At 47.4% G+C, this 19,162-nt stretch overlaps 1 protein-coding gene and 1 long non-coding RNA gene across 6 annotated transcripts in view; one reads left to right on the top strand and one right to left on the bottom strand.

Moving 5' to 3' along the window:
- The window catches only part of LOC139359926 (uncharacterized), a 56,738-nt gene extending 55,455 nt beyond the window's left edge, over positions 1-1,283 (top strand). For all 3 annotated transcript variants that reach the window (XR_011616613.1, XR_011616612.1, XR_011616614.1), the window contains one exon: positions 40-1,283. This is a non-coding gene — a long non-coding RNA (uncharacterized lncRNA). The remainder of the gene's footprint in view (positions 1-39) is intronic.
- LOC105491208 (beta-carotene oxygenase 1) overlaps positions 1-19,162 on the bottom strand; it is a 51,472-nt gene that overhangs the window by 30,710 nt on the left and 1,600 nt on the right. For 2 of the 3 annotated variants that reach the window (XM_011757399.3, XM_011757400.3), the window contains exon 2: positions 13,565-13,693. In XM_011757399.3, coding sequence (XP_011755701.2) covers positions 13,565-13,693 — 129 coding nt within the window. Of the gene's footprint in view, positions 1-13,564; positions 13,796-19,162 lie in introns of those variants that run through there. The other variant, XM_071085003.1, reaches the window with a different exon arrangement.

The raw sequence follows: 19,162 nt of genomic DNA, 5'->3' as shown, positions 1-19,162 counted from the left end.
TGTGCCTGCTCCCCCTTTGCCTTCCGCCATGAACCAAAGCTTCTTGAGGCCCTTGAGACCCTTGCCAGAAGCCAAACAGATGCTGGTGCCTTACTTCCTGTACAACCTGCAGAACTGCGAGCCAAATAAACCTCTTTCCTTTATAAATTACCCAGTCTCAGGTATTCCTTTATAGCAATGCAAAATGTGCTAATGCAAAATATACCTGTTCTTAGTTCCATTTTCCATAGGAGGGAACTGAGGCTCAGAAACATTCTATCGCCTTGCCCAGGGTCACCCGTCAGAGAGTGCTGACCAGGAATCATTCATCCCTTCCACCCTGTTTGTGTCCCTCCAGGGAAGGGGCAGAGCTGGAGGACTAATCTAGAAGGCTGCATATGTGGGGTGGGTTTCCTCAGGGCCCCATTCAGTCCTGGGAGCCCTGCCTCCAGAAGCCTAGTTGATCACTTCAGTCTCTCTGGAGTAACGTTTGATAGTGAAGGCAACCAGGAGGCGACCTAATGCCCAATCCTGCATACCAATAGAGGGTCAGACCTGTGTTCAATGTGTAATTCATCCAGATTCTTCAGAGAGTCTAACTCATGGCATAAATCTCTTGACCAGTCCATTGAGACCAATCTGAAAATATACCAGATGGTTCTAGACCTGTGTTAGTTTTCTGTTGCTACTGTAATGACTTACCCCTCACTTGGTGGCTTTACACAACACATATTCGTTATCTCAGAGTTTGGAAGAAAGTCTGAAATGAAAATTACAGAGCTAAAATCAAGATGTCCACAGGGCTAGTTCCTTCTCGAGGCTCCAGGAGAGGTCTGTTCCTCGCTTTTTCTAGCTTTGAGAAGCTGCTGCCTTCCCTGGCTCATGGCTGCATCACTGTGACCCCTGTCCCCTGTCCCAGTATCACATCTCCTCTGAGGCTGACCCTCCTGCTTCTCTCTTGGGATTACATTGGGTCCATCCCTAATGTCAGATCACCTCCCCCATCTCAAGATGTTTCACCTAATCACATCTGCAAAGTATCTCTCTCTCTTTTTTTTTTTTTTTTTTTTTGAGATGGAGTCTCACTCTGTTACCCAGGCTGGAGTGCAATGGTGGAATCTCGGCTCACTGCAAGCTCAGCTTCTCTGATTCAAGTGATTCTCCTGCCTCAGCCTCCCCGATTTGCTGCTGTTATAGGCGTGTGCCACCACGCCCAGCCAATTTAAAAAATATTTTTAGTAGAGACAGGGTTTTGCCATGTTGGTCAGGCTGGTCTCAAACTCCTGACCTCAGGTGACCCACCTGCCCGGCCTCCCAAAGTGCTGGGATTACAGGCGTTTGCCTGGCCTGCAAAGTTTCTTTTGCTATGTAAAATAACACATCTAGGCCGGGTGCGGTGGCTCACGCCTGTAATCCCACCACTGTAGGAGGCCGAGGCAGGTGGATCACCTGAGGTCAGGAGCTTGAGACCAGCCTGGCTAACATGGTGAAACCCCATCTCTACTATAAATGCAAAAATTAGCTGGGCATGGTGGCACACCCTTGTAATCCCAGCTACTCAGGAGGCTGAGGCAGGAGAATTACCTGAACCCAAGAGGCGGGGGCTGCAGTGAGCCGAGATTGCACCACTGCACTACAGCCTGGACAACAGAGAGAGACCCCGTCTCAACAACAACAACAACAACAAACCCACATCCATGGATTCCTCCTGGGGCAGGGGTGAGAGGAGGTCCTTCCCGGCTGGGAATCAGTCAGGAGAAGTTTCAGGGAGGAGGTGGTGCATTAAATAGCTCTTAAAGGATGAGAATTTGACTGCAGTATGCTGGGGCAGAGCTGTCCCGTTCACCCGCTAAGAGGTCCGTAAGCAAAGGCCCAGAGTTGGGAAAATGCAGACCCTTCTTGCAGGCACTGAGTCCAGCTGGGCTGGAACATTCGAGAGGGATTTGGAGGACACGAGTGAAATGAAATTGGGAAATGGGTTTGGGGGTCCTACTGGATTTGCAGGCCTGGTAACTTTTTTTTTTTCTTTTTTGAGATGAGTCACTCTGTTGCCCAGGCTGGAGTACAGTGGTATGATCTTGGCTCACCGTAACCTTCACCTCTCAGGTTCGAGCGATTCTGCTGCCTCAGCCTCCCGAGTAGCTGGGACGACAGGCATGTGCCACCATGCCCTACTAATTGTTATATTTTTAGTAGAGACAGGGTTTCACCCTGTTGGCCGGGCTGGTCTCGAACTCCTGAGCTCAGGTGAACTGCCCCCCTCGGCCTCCCATAGTGCTGAGATTACAGGCATGAACCACCGCACCAGCCCTGAGAACTTTATTTGGTGGGCAGTTTGAAACCTCAGGGTGGGGTCTAAAGGAGGCAGTGTTTTATTGTCTTTTGCTGTTAATTAGCAAATGACATTATGATTTTTTCCTTTTACAGAACACATTTCTTTCTCGTGGTACAATATGTGCTTCCAGTGTTGGTACAATTACAACACATGGAAAAGCCAAGCCTGGGACATAGTGACATTGCATTCCAATAAGCAAAAAGTTGACCTCAGAAATGCGCATCATATATGGACTGCCACGGGATGGGTTTAGACGAAACAACATGTTTCCAAGAAATTCTCGCTCAGTGCCTTTTGATATTTTAGGAAAAGGAAACTAGTACTAAGAGCCACCATTGGTTGAGCACCGGTATGCTAAACACTGCTGGGCACTCTATGTGTGTTATCTGGTTTCATACTCAACACTGGAAGCAAGTAGAATACTCCAACTAGAAATGCATTCACTGGGAAAAAAAAAATCGACCATGCGCAGTGCCTTATGCCAGTAATCCTAGCAATTTGGGAGGTAGAGGCAGGTGGATCACTTGAAGTCAGGAGTTCAAGACCAGCCTGGCCAACATGGGGAAACTCCGTCTCTACTGAAAATACAAAAAAAATTAGCTGGGGCAGTGGGCACCTGTGGTCCCAGCTACTCAGGAGGCTGAGGCAGGACAATGGCTTGAACCTGGGAGATGGAGTTTACAGTGAGCCAAGATCGTGCCACTGAACACCAGCCTGGGCAACAGAGTGAGACTCAATCTCAAAGATAAATAAATAAATAAATAAATAAATAAATAAATAAAGGCATGGTGGCTCAGCCTTTATTCGTTTATTTAATAAATCCTGTAATCCTAGCACTCTGGGAGTCTGAGGCAGGCAGATCACAAGGTCAGGAGTTCGAGACCAGCCTGGCCTATATGGTGAAACCCTGTCTCTACTAAAAATACAAAAATTAGCTGGGCATGGTGGCGGGCACCTGTAGTCCCAGCTACCAGCTACTTGGGAAGCTGAGGCAGGAGAATCGCTCAAACCCAGGAGGCAGAGGTTGCAGTGAGCTGAGATCACGCCACTGCACTCCAGCCTGGGCGACAGTGAGACTCCATCTTAAAAATAAATAAATAAATAAATAAAAATAAAATTAAATAAATAAATAACATAAAGTCATTTGTTAATTAGCAGCAAAATAAAGCAAGATCTAAACAGTGCTTACAGGTTCCAACTTTTTTACCAAATGAAGTACAAAGGGCTTGGGTACTCACAGCCCTGCAGACTCATTTCCCAGCTAATAAAATTGAGGCACAGAGAGGTTAAGCAGCTTGTCTTAAGCCACACAGCTAGCAAATGGTAATCTGGATTCGAAGGCCAGAAATGAGCATCTAAAGCTGGCCCTCTTAACCAAGATCCTAACACAGCAAGAACAATCAGTTTGACTATTCTGTCGGCACCTTGCAATTGAAATCACTCCTGCAGAAATGTGCAGCTCGATGAGGTCCAGCCTGCTTCTGTTTCATAAAAGGGACCTACCCACCCAAACTACATCCTGATCAAGAAACAGGACCTGGGGCCGGGTGCAGTGGCTCATGCCTGTAATCCCAGCAGTCTGAGAGGCCCGGGGGGAGGATCACTTGAGCCCAGGAGTTCAAGACTAACTTGGGCAGCATGGCGAGACCTCATCTCTACAAACAATACAAAAATCAGCTGGGCGTGGTAGTCCCAGCTGCTCAGGAGGCTGGGGCGGGAGGATCACTTAGCCTGGGAGGTCAAGGCTACAGTAAGCCAAGATTGCACCACTGTACTTCAGCCTGGGCAACAGGGCAAGACCCTGCCTCAAGAAAAGAAACAGGACCACAGCAGGCCCCTGAACGCTAGCCTCATATATCCACCTGGTCACTAACCTCTTCCCTCTCCAGGGTAACCGCTATCTTGACTTTAAAGAGTTTCAATTTGTTTTGTTCTTGGGGTTGTGTTTCCATGTCCACTGCCAAAGGATTTGAATGTACATTCCAGTGGCAATGACTCCCACCTGTGCACTCGGATGGACACAATGACAATAATAGTAACACTAATTATAAGAAAATTGAGGGGAGGCAGTGGTGGCTCAGGCCTGTTGTCCTGGCACATAAGAAGGTGAGGCTAGGTGTTCGAGACCAGCCTGGGCAATGTAGGAAGCCTTCATCTATTAAAAAAAAAAAATGCTGGGTGTAGTGGCTGATGCCTGTAATCCCAGCACTTTGGGAGGCAGAGACGGGCGGATTACCTGAAGTCAGGGGTTCGAGACCAGCCTGGTCAACATGGCGAAACCCTGTCTCTACTAAAAATACAAAAAAAAAGAAAAAATTAGCCGGATGTGGTGGCACGCACCTGTAGTCCCAGCTACTTGGGAGGCTGAGACAGGAGAATTGCTTGAACCCTGGAGGCAGAGGCTGCAGTGAGCCAAGATTGCACCATTGCACTACTGCCGGGGTGGCAGAGGGAGACTCCATCTCAAAGAAGGAAAAAAAAATACAATAAAATAAATTGAGGGACATCATGAAAGACCTGCTAGTTCCTCCTCCAGTCTTCAGGAGGTTATCTGTGTTCCTAAGAGACAGACAATCATCTACCCTTTATGCAAACATCTTTCCAGGGATAGTTACTGTGTGAATAATTGTTACTAAGATATTTCTTTCTTCTTTCTTTGTGAGACAGGGTCTTGCTCTGTCACCAGGCTAAGTGCAGTGGTACAATGACAGATCACTGTAGCCTCAATCTCCCAGGCTCGAGTGATCCTTCCACCTCAGTTTCCCAAGTAACTGGGACTGCAGGCACATGCTACCATGCCTGGCTAATTTTTAATTTTTTGCAGAGATGGGATCTTGCTATATTGCCCAGGCTGGTCTTGAACTCCTGGACTCAAGTGATCCTCTTGCCTTGGCATCCCGAAGTGCTGGGATTACAAGCGTAAGTCACCGTGCCCATCCTCTCTGAGATATTTCTGTAGGGGGAGATTTATTCCTGGGCAGCAGAAAGAAATATGGAGGAACGGTTAGGAACCTGAGCTTTGCGGCTGACTAGACCCTGAGTTCATGTTTTCAGCCATTACTTACTAAGTGCCCTGATGGGCCAGGAGTGAAAATATAACAATGAGCAGAACGGCCAGGATTCCTGCTGCTAAGGAGGCTCAGTCTCCACATGGATATGAATCCTGGCTTCATCAGGTACCAACCATGCACTTGACCTTGGTCAGAGTCAAGAATCTGTCCCCTCCACTGTGACATGAGGATCGTGACACGTTCCTTGCAGAGTCATGTGACATTTGAGGCTTGCAAAGCACTGTGCACAGAGTAGGTGCTCAAGAAAAGCTGTGGAGGGTATTGAGATGCAGTAGACAGAGTGATCAAGGCTTCGGCTCTACATTTCATCTCATCCAGGTTGGGTGACCTTGGACAAGTCTCTTAATCTCATTGAGCCTCAGTCTCCTTGGCTGGAAGTTGGGAATCACATAGTCCTCCCCTTCTAGATGGGCAGTTTTATCATTTTTATTTTTTATTTTTTAATTTTAATTTTAATTTTTATTTTTATTTTATTTATTTTTTTTGAGACGGAGTCTCGCTCTGTCGCCCAGGCTGGAGTGCAGTGGCCGGATCTCAGCTCACTGCAAGCTCCGCCTCCCGGGTTTACACCATTCTCCTGCCTCAGGCTCCTGAGTAGCTGGGACTACAGGCGCCCGCCACCTCGCCCGGCTAGTTTTTTGTATTTCTTAGTAGAGATGGGGTTTCACCGTGTTAGCCAGGATGGTCTCAATCTCCTGACCTCGTGATCCACCCGTCTCGGCCTCCCAAAGTGCTGGGATTACAGGCTTGAGCCACCGCGCCCGGCCAATTTTTTATTTTTGAGACGACATCTTGCTCCGTCACCCAGGCTGGAGTGCAGTAGTGCAATCTTGGCTCACTGCAACCTCTGCCTCCTGGGTTCAAGCAATTCTCCTGCTTCAGTATCCTGAGTAGCTGGGATTACAGGTGCCTGCTGCCATGCCTGCCTAATATTCGTATGTTTAGTAGAGACTGAGTTCCACCATGTTGGGCAGGAGGGTCTTGAACTCCTGACCTCAAGTGGTGAGGTGGGCAGTTTTAAATGAGATGAGGTGATGTAAGGTGTTCTGCGCATTGACTCACAGCATGCACTTGGTAAACAAAGGCTGTTGAAACTGCATTGTCCAAGAAAATCCGGGTGGCAGGCGGACTCATCTGCGGGTGAGCAAGGCCACACATACTTACTGGTCCTCAGCTACATGCTGCACGGAGACAGAGGCCCACTTAAGGACAGCCTAATCTTCCCCTTGAGCCAGCCTGCCTTTCACTGGTTACTCTTGCTGGGCGTCACCACCCACAAGGCATTGGCTAAGGTGCTTCACCCGAAATGTTGAATTCTGTTCACTTGAAATATTGACTGGGTGCTGTGGCTCACGCCTATAATCCCAGCACTTTAGGAGGCCGAGGCAGGTGGATCACCTGAGGTCAGGAGTTCAAGACCAGACTGACCAACATGGTGAAACCCCGTCTCTACTGAAAATATAAAAATTAGCTGGGCATGGTGGCGAACGTCTGCAATCCCAGCCGCTTGGGAGGCTGAGGCAGGAGAATTGAGCCTGGGAGGTAGAGGATGCAGTGAGCTGAGATCACACCACTGCAATCCAGCCTGGGTGACAGAGCGAGACTCCATCTCAAGAAAAAAAAAAAAAAGAAAGAAAGAAGGAAGGAAGGAAGGAGAAGAAAGAAGAAAGAAGAAGAAAGAGAAAAGCAAAGCAAAGCAAAGCACCCAGGCTGGTTGGTGGACAGGCTGCCCATTTCCTATCAACATCCAGCCCCAGGGCATGGAGTGCCTGGTGACCACAGGAAAATGTGTGTCTGGAATTACTCAAGGCTGACCCTGGACTTTGAGGCTGAGATTAAAGAAGGAGCCTGCATGCATTCCCCAGCAGCCTGCTTTCGGGAGAGCCCAATTAGCCACATTCCTTCTGAAGGGACATACACAAACAGACGTGTTCCTGCCTGGGATCTTCTAGAACTAGGTCAAGTTTGATATTTTGGGGAAGAAGGGAAGATATATATATACATACACACGCACACACACATGTGCGTATATATATAAAAGCAAACTTTCCAATGTTCCAATCCTGATGGGACAATTACTTTGCCCATTAATTTTATTGGAAAATTAACAAATATCATAAATGAGGGAGACTTGAAATCACTCTATGCCTGCTTTATAAATCTCTATGCCTGCTTTATAAGAACTTTTTTCTTTGAAATAATTTTAGATGTACAGAAAGCAGTGTTCTTGTACCCTTCACCCAGCTTCTCCCTCTGTACTCTGCTTTTTTGGTTCACATCTTTGATATTTTTAAAATGTTTTTATTTAAAATTCTTTTTTGGATAAGGTCTCACTCTGTCACCCAGGATGGAGTGCAGTGGTGTGATCTCAGCTCACTGCAGCCTCTGCCTCCAAGGCTTAAATGATCCTCCTGTCTCAGTCTCCTGAGATGCTGGGACTATAGGTGTGCACCGCCATGCCTGGCCAATTTTTTGATTTTTTGGTAGAGACCACGTCTCTATGTTACCCAGGCTTGTCTTGACCTCCTGGGCTCAAGGGATCCTCCCACCTCAGCCTCCCAAAGTGCTTGGATTATAGGCGTGAACCACAACCTCTGGTCCCCTCTTTGTTTTTAGAGCATTAACTTCTGGTGGCCTCTGCTGAAGGCCACAAGCGATTTTCTGTCTTTTTGTTTCTTGCTCCAAAGTCTTTTCTCTAAGTTAGAGGTTTGGTCTTAAGCACCTAAACCGCATCTACACTGGAATCACCTGGGTGCTTTAAAAAAATTACCGAAGGCTGTTCACTACCCATGGTTCTTCTGATTATGAGTATTAATAACATGGTCTTGGTTAGACCTGGGCAGCCAGGCTGGAGGCCCATTGTGGAGGGATTGTCAAACCTCAGAGGGCTTGGGGTCACCTGGGAAGAGTGTTACAAACACCAACACTGTCTCTATCTTTTAGGACTATGACGCACTCAAGCCCTGTGCAGCTTTCAGGATTCAAAGCTTTACTGAACGGTCCGGCGCGGTGGTTCACACTTGTCATCCCAGCACTTCGGAAGGCCCAGGCGAGTGGATCATCTGAGGTCAGGAGTTTGAGACCAACCTGGCCAACATGGCAAGACCCTATCTCTACTAAAAACACAAAAATTAGCCGGGCATGGTGGCTCATGCCTGTAATCCCAGCTACTCGGGAGGCTGAGGCATGAGAATCGCTTGAACCTGGGAGGCAGAGGCTGCAGTGAGCTGAGATTGCGCCACTGTACTCCAGCCTAGGCAACAGAGTGAGACTCCATCTCAAAAAAAAAAACAAAACAAAACAAAAGAAAAAAAAAGCTTCATTGAGAAAGGAGGCACACAAACCAACTTCTGAGATTTATTGGCTTTGTGTTTTCAGCATATCAGGGACCCCAGCTTCCCCATGTGTTCTCTTCTGAACCCGCTAGAATGGAACTGAACATTTCTGATGTATCTTCCCACTGTTAGATAATGGGGTGCCACGGACAGTCCTAGAGGAGAGGACAGATGAGGCCAGGCTGTGCCACACCAGCATTGGCAAGCTGGCAGCACTGAGAGGATTGGGCTGGAGAGGTGGGGAGGCAGGAGCTGGTGGGAAGGGGGAACAGGGCTGAATTGCACAAGGGTTAGGACTTGGGATTCTGAAGTTAGAGAGTATTGCGTTTATATCTGACCTTTACCAACTCTTAGCTGTGTGCTTCTGGGTAAGTGACTTGGCCTCTCTGGGACTTAGTTCCTCATCTGTAAAACTGTGGTAGTCCCCAGGCTGTCCTCCTCAGGAGTGATAGGGAGGGCTGAGTTGTGGATGGGCATGAAACACTTGGGGCAGGGCCCAGCAAACCCTCTTTGTAGTAAATATTGAAGAGTTTTATTGGGAAAGTATTGCCTCTGTCTACAGAAACAACGACTGCCTCGCTGTACCATCTCAGCTCCATATACAGTTTCTAAGTGCCCCTCTGGGCCAGGCCCCATGCTAGACGATGAAGATACAACAATTCAGGCAGGCTCCCCAGACTCTGGGCCTTCCCACCCTATGCCAGAGATTGGTAAAGTGATGCCTGCCAAGCAGAACGGGGCATGAACCCTCAGACGCCGGCCTAGGTCTAAGAGAAAGATGGAGGGAAAGCAAATCATTGGGCATAATTCCTGGGTTTCCTATTTTCCCAGCTAATTCCAGATTATTAATAAAACTGACTCGGCCTGGTACAGTGGTGACTCACGCCTGTAATTCCAGCACTTTGGGAGGCCCAGGCTGATGAATCACCTGAGGTTAGGAGTTCGAGACCAGCCTGGCCAACATGATGAAACTTCGTCTCTAGTAAAAATACAAAAAAACCTCGCTGGGGCCTGGTGCAGTGGCTCACGCCTGTAATCCCAGCACTTTGGGAGGCCAAGGCTGGCGGATCACAAGGTCGGGAGATCGAGACCATCCTGGCTAACGTGGTGAAAACCCATTTCTACTAAAAATACAAAAAAATTAGCTGGGTGTGGTGGTGGGTGCCTATAGTCCCAGCTACTCAGGAAGCTGAGGCAGGAGAATGGTGTGAACCTGGGAGGTGGAGGTTGCAGTGAGCCGAGATCCCGCCACTGCACTCCAGCCTGGGCGACGGAGCAAGACTCTGTCTCAAAAGAAAAAAAAAAAAGAAAGAAAGAAAGAAAGAAAGAAAGAGACCATGGAGGAGCTGGCAGCCTGGAGAAGCAATGTCTTATGGAAAGAAAGCCACTGGTGCTTTTTTTTTTGAGACGGAGTCTCATTGTGTCACCCGGTCTGGAGTGCAGTGGCGTGAACTCAGCTCATTGCAGCCTCTGCCTCCCAAGTTCAAACAATTATCCTGTCTCAGCCTCCCGAGCAGCTGGGATTACAGGTGCCTGCCACCACATCTGGCTAATTTTTATATTTTTAGTAGAGATAAGGTTTCACCATGTTGGCCAGGCCGGTCTTGAACTCCTGACTTCAGGTGATCTGCCCACCTCGGCCTCCCGAAGTGCTGGGATTCCAGGCGTGAGCCACCGCGCCCGGCCACCACTGGTGCATTTACCTTCTGTGTTCCTCATCCAGAACAGTATTTATTTCCAAGAATCATTGGGAACTTCTGTTTCGAAAAGAAAGGAATCGTTAAGGTTTAGTGCTGTCAGCAAAATATGGACCCACCCATTCTGTAGCTGAGTCACAGTAAAATCTGCAAGGTATTGCAAACTTGGAGCGCGCGCCTTTCATCCACGGTGTCTCTATTCATGTGTAAATGTTAGAGCAACTCACTGGCATAGAATACACATTCAAAAAATAATTGCTGACTAGCTCAAAAGAAATTAATAGTTATATAAATTTTTTTTTTTTTTTTTTTTTTTTTTTTTGAGAGGAAGCCTCACTCTTGTTGCCCAGGCTGGAGTGCAATGGCGCGATCTCAGCCCACTGCAACCTCTGCCTCCCGGGTTCAAGTGATTCTGCCGTCTCAGCCTCCCGAGTAGCTGGGATTACAGGTACTCACCACCACACTCAGCTAATTTTTTGTATTTTTAGTAGAGACGGGGTTTCACCATGTTGGCCAGGCTGGTCTCGAACTCCTGACCTCAGGTGATCCACCCGCCTCAGCCTCCCAAAGTGCTGGGAGTACAGGTATGAGCCATCGTGCCTGGCCAGTAGTTACATGAAATTAAGAGCAAATGCTTATTGAGCAGGTACTGTGTGCAAGACATAATACAGAGCTCTTTACACATTCATTTGGATCTCATAGCGACTCTATGAGGTATGCTACTGATATGTCCATTTTACAGAGGAGGAGACTGAGACACAGACAGGGTCAGTACCTTGGCCAAAGTTATACAGTTTAGATCCATGTTAGCTACGATGGTGGAGCTAGGATTCAAACCCGGAGATGGTGATGGTGGGTTTTATTTTTATGTTTAATCGATTATTCTTTTTTTTATAAATTAAAATAGAAATGGGATCGGACGGGTGCAGTGGCTCATGCCTGTAACCCCAGCACTTTGGGAGGCCAAGGTAGGCGGATCACCTGAGGTTGGAAGTTCGAGAACAGCCTGACCAACATGGAGAAACCCTGTCTACTAAAAATACAAAATTAGCTGGGTGTGGTGGCGCATCCCTGTAATCCTAGCTACTTGGGAGGCTTAGGCAGCAGAATTGCTTGAATCCAGGAGGTGGAGGCTGTGGTGAGCGGAGATTGCACCATTGCACACCAGCCTGGGCAACAAGAACAAAACTCTTGTCTCAAAAACATAAATAAAAATAAAAATAAAAAATAAAATAAAATAGAAATGGGGTCTCACTAGGTTGCGCAGATTGGCCTGGAACTCCTGGGCTCAAGTGACACTCCTGCCTCCGCCTCTCAAGGTGTTGGTATTACAGGCATGAGCCACTGTGCCTGTTCAATGGTGGTGTTTAATCTATTAAGCATCTACCAGGTGTCAGGCCCTTGCTAGAATGTCCAGTACTTCCAGTGATCCCAACAGTTCTCCAGGGAAGGATGAACAAGCTCATTTTACTGACGAAGAAACTGAGGCTGAAAAAACTTAACATGATCACAGTTTGCCCACATTAGAACACAGAAATTAAAGAAAAATTTTGCAAAGTCTGGACCGTTTGGACACAAATCTGTCCACTGTGTGACCCAGAGCCCTCTAAATCCATCCTGGACCTCTGTAAGAACTCAGTTCATGATTTTATGGCATAAACTGGCTCAATGGTCAACAGCAAAGAATTTACATTCCACCCATGAGCCAGACACCTGAACTCAGAATTTGCCTTATGTGATGCCCTATATTTAGCCATTTCCCTTTCCACTCAGGAAGACCCCTTGGCTTGTTGTATAAGTGGTCTGGCTCTCTCTTGCTTAATGGGCAGTATATGAAGCTTTGCTCTTTCCAGCTCTGTACTCTTCTTTTTTTTTTTTGAGACAAAGTCTGACTCTGTCTCCCAGGCTGGAGTGCAGTGGCACAATTTCAGCTCACTGCAACCTCTGCTTCCTGGGTTCCAGTGATTCTCGTGCCTCAGCCTCCCTAGTAGCTGGGATTACAGATGTGTGCCACTATGACCAGCTAATTTTTGTATTTTTAGTAGAGATGGGATTTCGCTATGTTGGCCTGGTTGGTCTCAAACTCCTGACCTTGAGTGATCTGGCTGCCTCAGCCTCCCAAAGTGCTGGAATTATAGGCATGAGCCACGGTGCTGGGCCACCAGCTCTGTCCATTTCCTGTTTCGACTTTAGGCATGTCTGATTCCTGTACTCTTTCACCTGCTCTTGCCTACCTGATTAAGGATGTATATTATTTTGCAAGATTAACTATTTGAAAAAGAACCTTGGCCTTCTTTTTAGGAAAGTCTGTGCTTGTGGTTGGCTGAATAATGTACCCATCACAAAGATCTCCACATCCAAATCCCTAGAACCTGTTGAATATGTGACTTGACATAGCAAAATGGACTCTGTAGATGTGATTAAGGATTTTGAGATGGGAGATTATCCTGGGATTATCTGAGTGGATTCAGTGTAATCACAAGGGTCCTTATAAGAGGGAGGAAGGAAAGTCAGTCAGAGGAGGAGGTGTGAGGGTGGAAGGAGTGAGAGAAATTGCAAGACAAGATGCTCTGCTGCTACTTGAAAGATAGAGATGGAGGCCGGGCGCAGTGGCTCACGCCTGTAATCCCAGCACTTTGGGAGGCTGAGGTGAGTGGATCATCGGATGTCAGGAGTTCGAGACCAGCCTGGCCAACATGGCGAAATCCCATCTCTACTAAAAATACAAAAACTAGCTGGGTGTGGTGGCACATGCCTGTAATCCCAGCTATTCAGGAGGCTGAGGCAGGAGAATCACTTGAACCCAGGAAACGGAGGTTGCAGTGAGTCGAGATTGTACCATTGCACTCCAGCTTGGGCAGCAAGAGGAAAACACCATCCCAGGAAGGAAAAAAAAAAAAAAAGAGAGATGGAGCCACAAGCCAAGGAATGCAGCTTCTAGAAGGTAGAAAAGGGAAGAACATGGATTTTTTTCCTAGAGCCTCCAGGACTGAATGTGGACCAGTGAACACCTTGATTTCAGTTCAGCGAGACCCGATTTAGACTTCTGACCTCCAATCCCTAAAAGAATAAATGTGTGCTGTTTTAAGGCACTGCATTTGCGGTCCTTTGCTGCAGCAGTGGCAGCACACTCCTGGTTATTCTCACCGTCTCTGATTGTGAAGCTGTGGAGGAGGGCAAGGCCGTCGAACCAATGGTTGTATCTGGACTCCCCCACCGTGTGCATCCCAGGCCCGTTGCGGAGCAGGGTTCCCTGCAGCCATGCTGGAATCTTGCCTGTGAAAAGAGAGAATGTTTAGTTTCCTATTTCCACCTGCAAACCAAAATGCTGGAAGAAATGTTCAAGGAAAGGAATTGGAGACTTGTAGTCCCAGTACCACTCCTTGCATCTGTTCATTTACTCTACAATCGTTTCCAGAAAATGTATAATATGTCGGGCAGATGGAGACACTGTCCCTGTCCTCAAATTGCCCACTGACCATTAAGGAGACAGATGAATAAACAGACACCCAAGATCCACTGTGGTCAAGGCAATGCTGGTTGTGCGTTGGCTCACACCTGTAATCCCTGCACCTTGGGAGGCTGAGATAGGAGTATCACTTGAAGCCAGGAGCTCAAGACTAGCCTGGGCAACAAAGTGAGACACTGTCTCTGCAAAAAATAAAAAATGTAGCTCAGAGTTGGATGCAGTGGCTCACGCCTGTAATCCCAGCACTTTGTGAGGCCTAGGTGGGTGGATCACCTGAGGTCAGGAGTTCAAGACCAGCCTGGCCAACATGATGAAATCCCACCTGTACTAAAAATACAAAAAATTAGCTAGTGGTCATGGTGGGTGCCTGTAATCCCAGCTACTCAGGAGGCTGAAGCAGGAGAATCACTTGAACCCGGGAGGCAGAGGTTGCAGCGAGATTGCGCCACTGCACTCCAACCTGGGCAACAAGAGTGAAACTCTATCTCAAAAAAAAAAAAAAACAAAAAATGCCCCCCTCCCCACACCAAAAAAAAAAAGAAAAATAAAAAACAACAAAAAAACATAGCTCATTGTGGTGGCATACGCCTGTAGTCCCAGCTGCTTGGGAGGTTGAGGTGGGAGGATCACTTGAGCCTGGGAGCTCGAGGCTGCAGTGATCACACCACTCCACTCCAGCCTGGACAACAGAGCAAGACCTCGTCTCAAAAAATTAAAAAAAAAAAAAAAAAAAAAAAAAGATAGCGGCAATGCTACAGACATAGCAAAAGGTTCTGTGTGAAACAGAATCCCACCCTGGGGTGGGCTAAGAGCAGGAGGGTGAGGTCAGCTTCCTGAAGGAGGCAACCTGGTTAAGTCTTGAGGGAGAGTAGGTATTTGCCTCACAAAGGCAAAAGGAAAGAACATTCTAGAGCTGTTCTGTCCAATATGGTATCTATCAGCACTTGAAATGTGGTTGGTCTGAAATGACATGTGCTATAAGAATGAAATATACACCAGATTTCTAAGACTTAGTATGAACAAAAGTGAACCATCTCATTAGCAATTTTTATTTTTATTTTTATTTTTTATTTTTTTTATTTTTGAGACGGAGTCTCGCTCTGTCGCCCAGGCTGGAGTGCAGTGGCGCAATCTCCACTCATTGCAATCTCTGCCTCCCGGGTTCACGTCATTCTCCTGCCTCAGCCTCCCGAGTAGCTGGGACTACAGGCGCCCACCACCGCACCCAGCTAATTTTTTGTATTTTTAGTAGAGACGGGGTTTCACCATGTTAGCCAGGATGGTCTCCATCTCCTGACCTCGTGATCCGCCCGTCTCGACCTCCCAAAATGCTGGGATTACAGGCGTGAGCCACCGCGCCTGGCCAGCAATTTTTAAAATACTGATTTCATGTTGAACTGATAATATCTTGGATTTGTTGTGTTAAATAAAATATACCATTGAAATAATTTCACCTGTTTCTTTTGACTTTTTCCAATGTTTCTACTAGAAAATTTTAAAGTGCGGGTGTGGCATGGGTTCTCTTTCTAGGGTACAGCCCTGCTCTAGAGACAGGGTGCTGCAGCTGAAGCTGTTGGTGCCTCCACCCAAGTCTCAGAATTCATCGCTTCCTGCAGGCGGCTTTCTGCCAATGCCTGCAGCTCCCTGCCTGCGTTCTTGGTTCTGACTGCGGGTGGGGCAGGCTGTGCTTACAGGCAGGAACAGTGGGAAGAACCTCGGAGAGGTAATGCCCCTGGAAGCTGCTCTCACCCGGTGATGGATGCAGAATTCGGGGACAAATCCCACCGTTGCCTTGCCCTCAGTTGGGAACACAAGAGGCGTGTTTTACACCATGCCCAGGGGATTTAGCTCCAATGGCCTCAGCAGCCAATGGCTCAACAATGCCCCATTTATTGGTTTCCTTCTCTCTTTTTCCCTGAGTTCCTCCTGATGTTTCTTGGGATCACGTGCCAAATAAACCACTTAGCCTTGAATTCTTGCCTCTGGAGGAACCCCGAACAAGAAGATGAAAACCAGGAGGCCGGACACTCTGAGGCATGCCTGTAATCCCAGTACTTTGGGAGGTTAGGCTGAGGTCAGGAACCCCGCCTACACCAAAAATACAAAAATTAGCCAGGTGTGATGACAGGTGCCTGTAATCCCAACCACTCTGGAGGCTGAGGCAGGAGAATTGCTTAAACGCGGAAGTGGAAGGTTGCAGTGAGCTGAGATCACGCCACTGCACTCCAGTCTGGGTGACAGAGCAAGCCTCCGTCTCATAAATAAACGAATGAATGAATGAATGAATGAATGATCAAGACCAGGAGACGGGCAAGCTGTTTAGTAAGACTGGACCATCATTTTCAAGCAAGAAAATTGTGAGCAATGAAACTGCAGAAATAACAGGGTCCAGAGGATGAAGGTCAACAGGATCACACTAAGGGTCCTGATCTAATCCTCAGAAGAATGGGGCACATTTGATGGTTATAATAGGCAAGGACAGGACCAGATTTTTTTCTGCAATTAAAAAAAAAATTGAGATAAAACTCATCATTTTAAAGTGTACAGCTCTGGGGGTTCTAGTGAATTCACAATGTTGTGCAACCATCACCTAATTCCAGAACATTCCATCACTCCAAAAAGACATCCCCCTTATGCATTAGCCTCTTCTCCCCTTACCCCCAGCCCCTGGCAGGCACCATCTATTTTCCTATGGATTTGTCTGTTCTGGATTCCATATAGATCAGTGGTCCCCAAACTTTTTGGCACCAGGGACTGGTTTTGTGGAAGGTAATTTTTCCATGGACAGTGGGGTTTAGGGGTCAATTCTCATATGGAGCGCACAACCTAGATCCCTCACATGCGCGTTCACAACCAGGTTCACGCTCACAGTAGGGTTTGCACTCCTATGAGCATCTAATGCCACCGATCTGAGAGGAGGCAGAACTCAGGCGGTAATGCTGTGCGGCCCGGTTCCTAACAGGCTACAGACTGATACTGGTCCACGGCTCGAGGGTCCGGGACCCCTGATATAAATGGAATAGGATCCTGGAGCTTCCAAAGTTCTCTCTGCACGTGGTGTGGACTGGGAAATCCTCTGAGAAAGGCAGGAAGACCAGAGAGAGGACCCGGGGATTCCACAGGGATGGAGAGAAATGGATGAACAAAGATACATGGAAGACACAGAACTGATGGGCCTCTATTTGATTAAATATGGGGGGATGTGGAGTGGAACACTGAAAAATGACAGCCGAGGCCAGCGCGGTGGCTCACGCCTATAATCCCAGCATGAGGAGAGGCCAAGGCGGGTGTATCACTTGAGGTCAGGAGTTTGAGACTAGCCTGGCCAACATGACGAAACCCCGTCTCTACCAAAAATACGAAAATTAGCTGGGCGTGGTGGTGGGCACCTGTAATCCCAACTACTTGGGAGGCTGAGGCAGAAGAATCGCTTGAACCCAAGAGGTGGAGATTGCAGTGAGCCGAGATTGCGCCATTGCACTCCAGCCTGGGTGACAAGAGTGAAACTCCGTCTCAAAAAAAAAAAAAAGACAGTCAAGTCTCTTGCCTTGGGCACCTACATAATCGTGGCGCCAGGCACAGGCACCCAGGGCACAGGGGAGGGGGCAGGCTTGAGACAGAGCAGGGAGAGAGGCATCTGAGAATATAATTAAAACCCTAGATAGGACAAGAAAATTTATGCACATTCACACACCAGCCACTGTGTTCTAGGCGGATTAAACTACTTAATGATTGCAGCAACGCTGTGTGGGAGGTGCCAGGCTACATTCATCAGACAGAAAAGAACACTGAGGCAGGAAATGCTTAAGTTGCCAAAGAGGTCTCAGGACACACGTGTGCTGGCACAGCCAGTTACAAAGCCAGAACCTTTGCATGTGTTCCCTGCATGGATGCGTCAACCCAGGCACAGGTTTTAGCTAGCTGCCTGCCCATGGATGTTACCAACTGATTAGGCTCAACCCAGGCCTGGATGGAGGGTGAGGAGGTCCGTTCTCTGCAGGCTGTCTGGCCTTGGCAAGTCACTGCTCTTCTGCCTCAGTTTCCCATCTGTCAATAGGGAGGCTTGATGTAGAGGAATGGTTCTCACCCTTGGAATCACCAGAGGGCTTGTGAACACACAGCTTGCTGAGCTCCACCCCCAGAGTGTCTGATGCCATGGGTCTGGGTGGGGCCCAAGGATGTTTATTTCTACCCAGTACCCAGGTGGTGCTTACGCTGCAGGTCCGGGGACACACCTTTCAGAACCGCTGCCGATCTTTGGGGTTCATTCAGCCTCTCATGTTCTAGAATTTGTGTTTTCTAACATTTCCAATGATTTCATGCAGTCATTAAACATGAGGTGTAAAGGGCACAAAATATTCATAACATTCCAGGGCAGGGAAAGGTAGGTATCATAGGTGCCTTTTTTTTTTTTTTTTTTTTTTTTGAGACAGAGTCTCACTCTCTCACCCAGGCTAGAGTGCAGTGGCGTGATCTTGGCTCACTGCAAACTCCGCCTCCTGGGTTCAAGCGATTCTTATGCCCAGTCTCCTGAGGAGCTGGGTTTATAGATATGCACCACCATGCCTGGCTAATTTTTGTGCTTTTATTTAAAACAAAATTTCAAATAAAATACATTGAAAGTAATGGCAAAAACCGTGATTATTTTTGCATCAACCAAATAGTAGAGACAGGGTTTCACCCGCTGGGGTGCCTGTTATTTACTTATTTATTTATTTTTATTTTTTTTTTGAGACAGGGTCTCACTCTGTTGCTAAGACCCTAGTGCTGTGGCACTATCTCAGCTCACTGCAACCTCTGCCTCTGGGGTTCAAGCAATTCTCCTGCCTCAGCCTCCTGAGTAGCTGGGACTACAGGTGCGTGCCACTATGCCTGGCTAATTTGTGTATTTTTAGTAGAGAGGGGTTTCGCCATATTAGCCAGGCTGGTCTCAAACTCCTGGTTTCAAGTGATCCACCCTCCTTGGCCTCCCAAAGTACTGGGACTACAGGCATGAGCCACAGGGCCTGGCCTTGGGTGTCCTTTTAAAAAATAAAAAATGCACAGATGAACAGTCAGATTGAGAAAAATAAATTTAACGGTATATATTTGCTTTTCCAAAAACTATTTACAAATATAGTAAAGTTATCTATTGATTCATCTACCTATGTTTTAAAAAGTTAAAGGAAATATACCCAAATATTAAGTGTTTAAGAGATTTGGAAATACAGCTGATTTTATTTCCTTCCATGTTTTCAATTGCACTCCTAATTAATTTATATATAATATACATACAG

Source organism: Macaca nemestrina, chromosome 18, assembly GCF_043159975.1.
Source record: "Macaca nemestrina isolate mMacNem1 chromosome 18, mMacNem.hap1, whole genome shotgun sequence".
Classification (NCBI taxonomy): Eukaryota; Metazoa; Chordata; class Mammalia; order Primates; family Cercopithecidae; genus Macaca; species Macaca nemestrina.
Note: the sequence above shows the minus strand (reverse complement) of the source record. Positions and strands in the feature narration are given on the sequence as shown.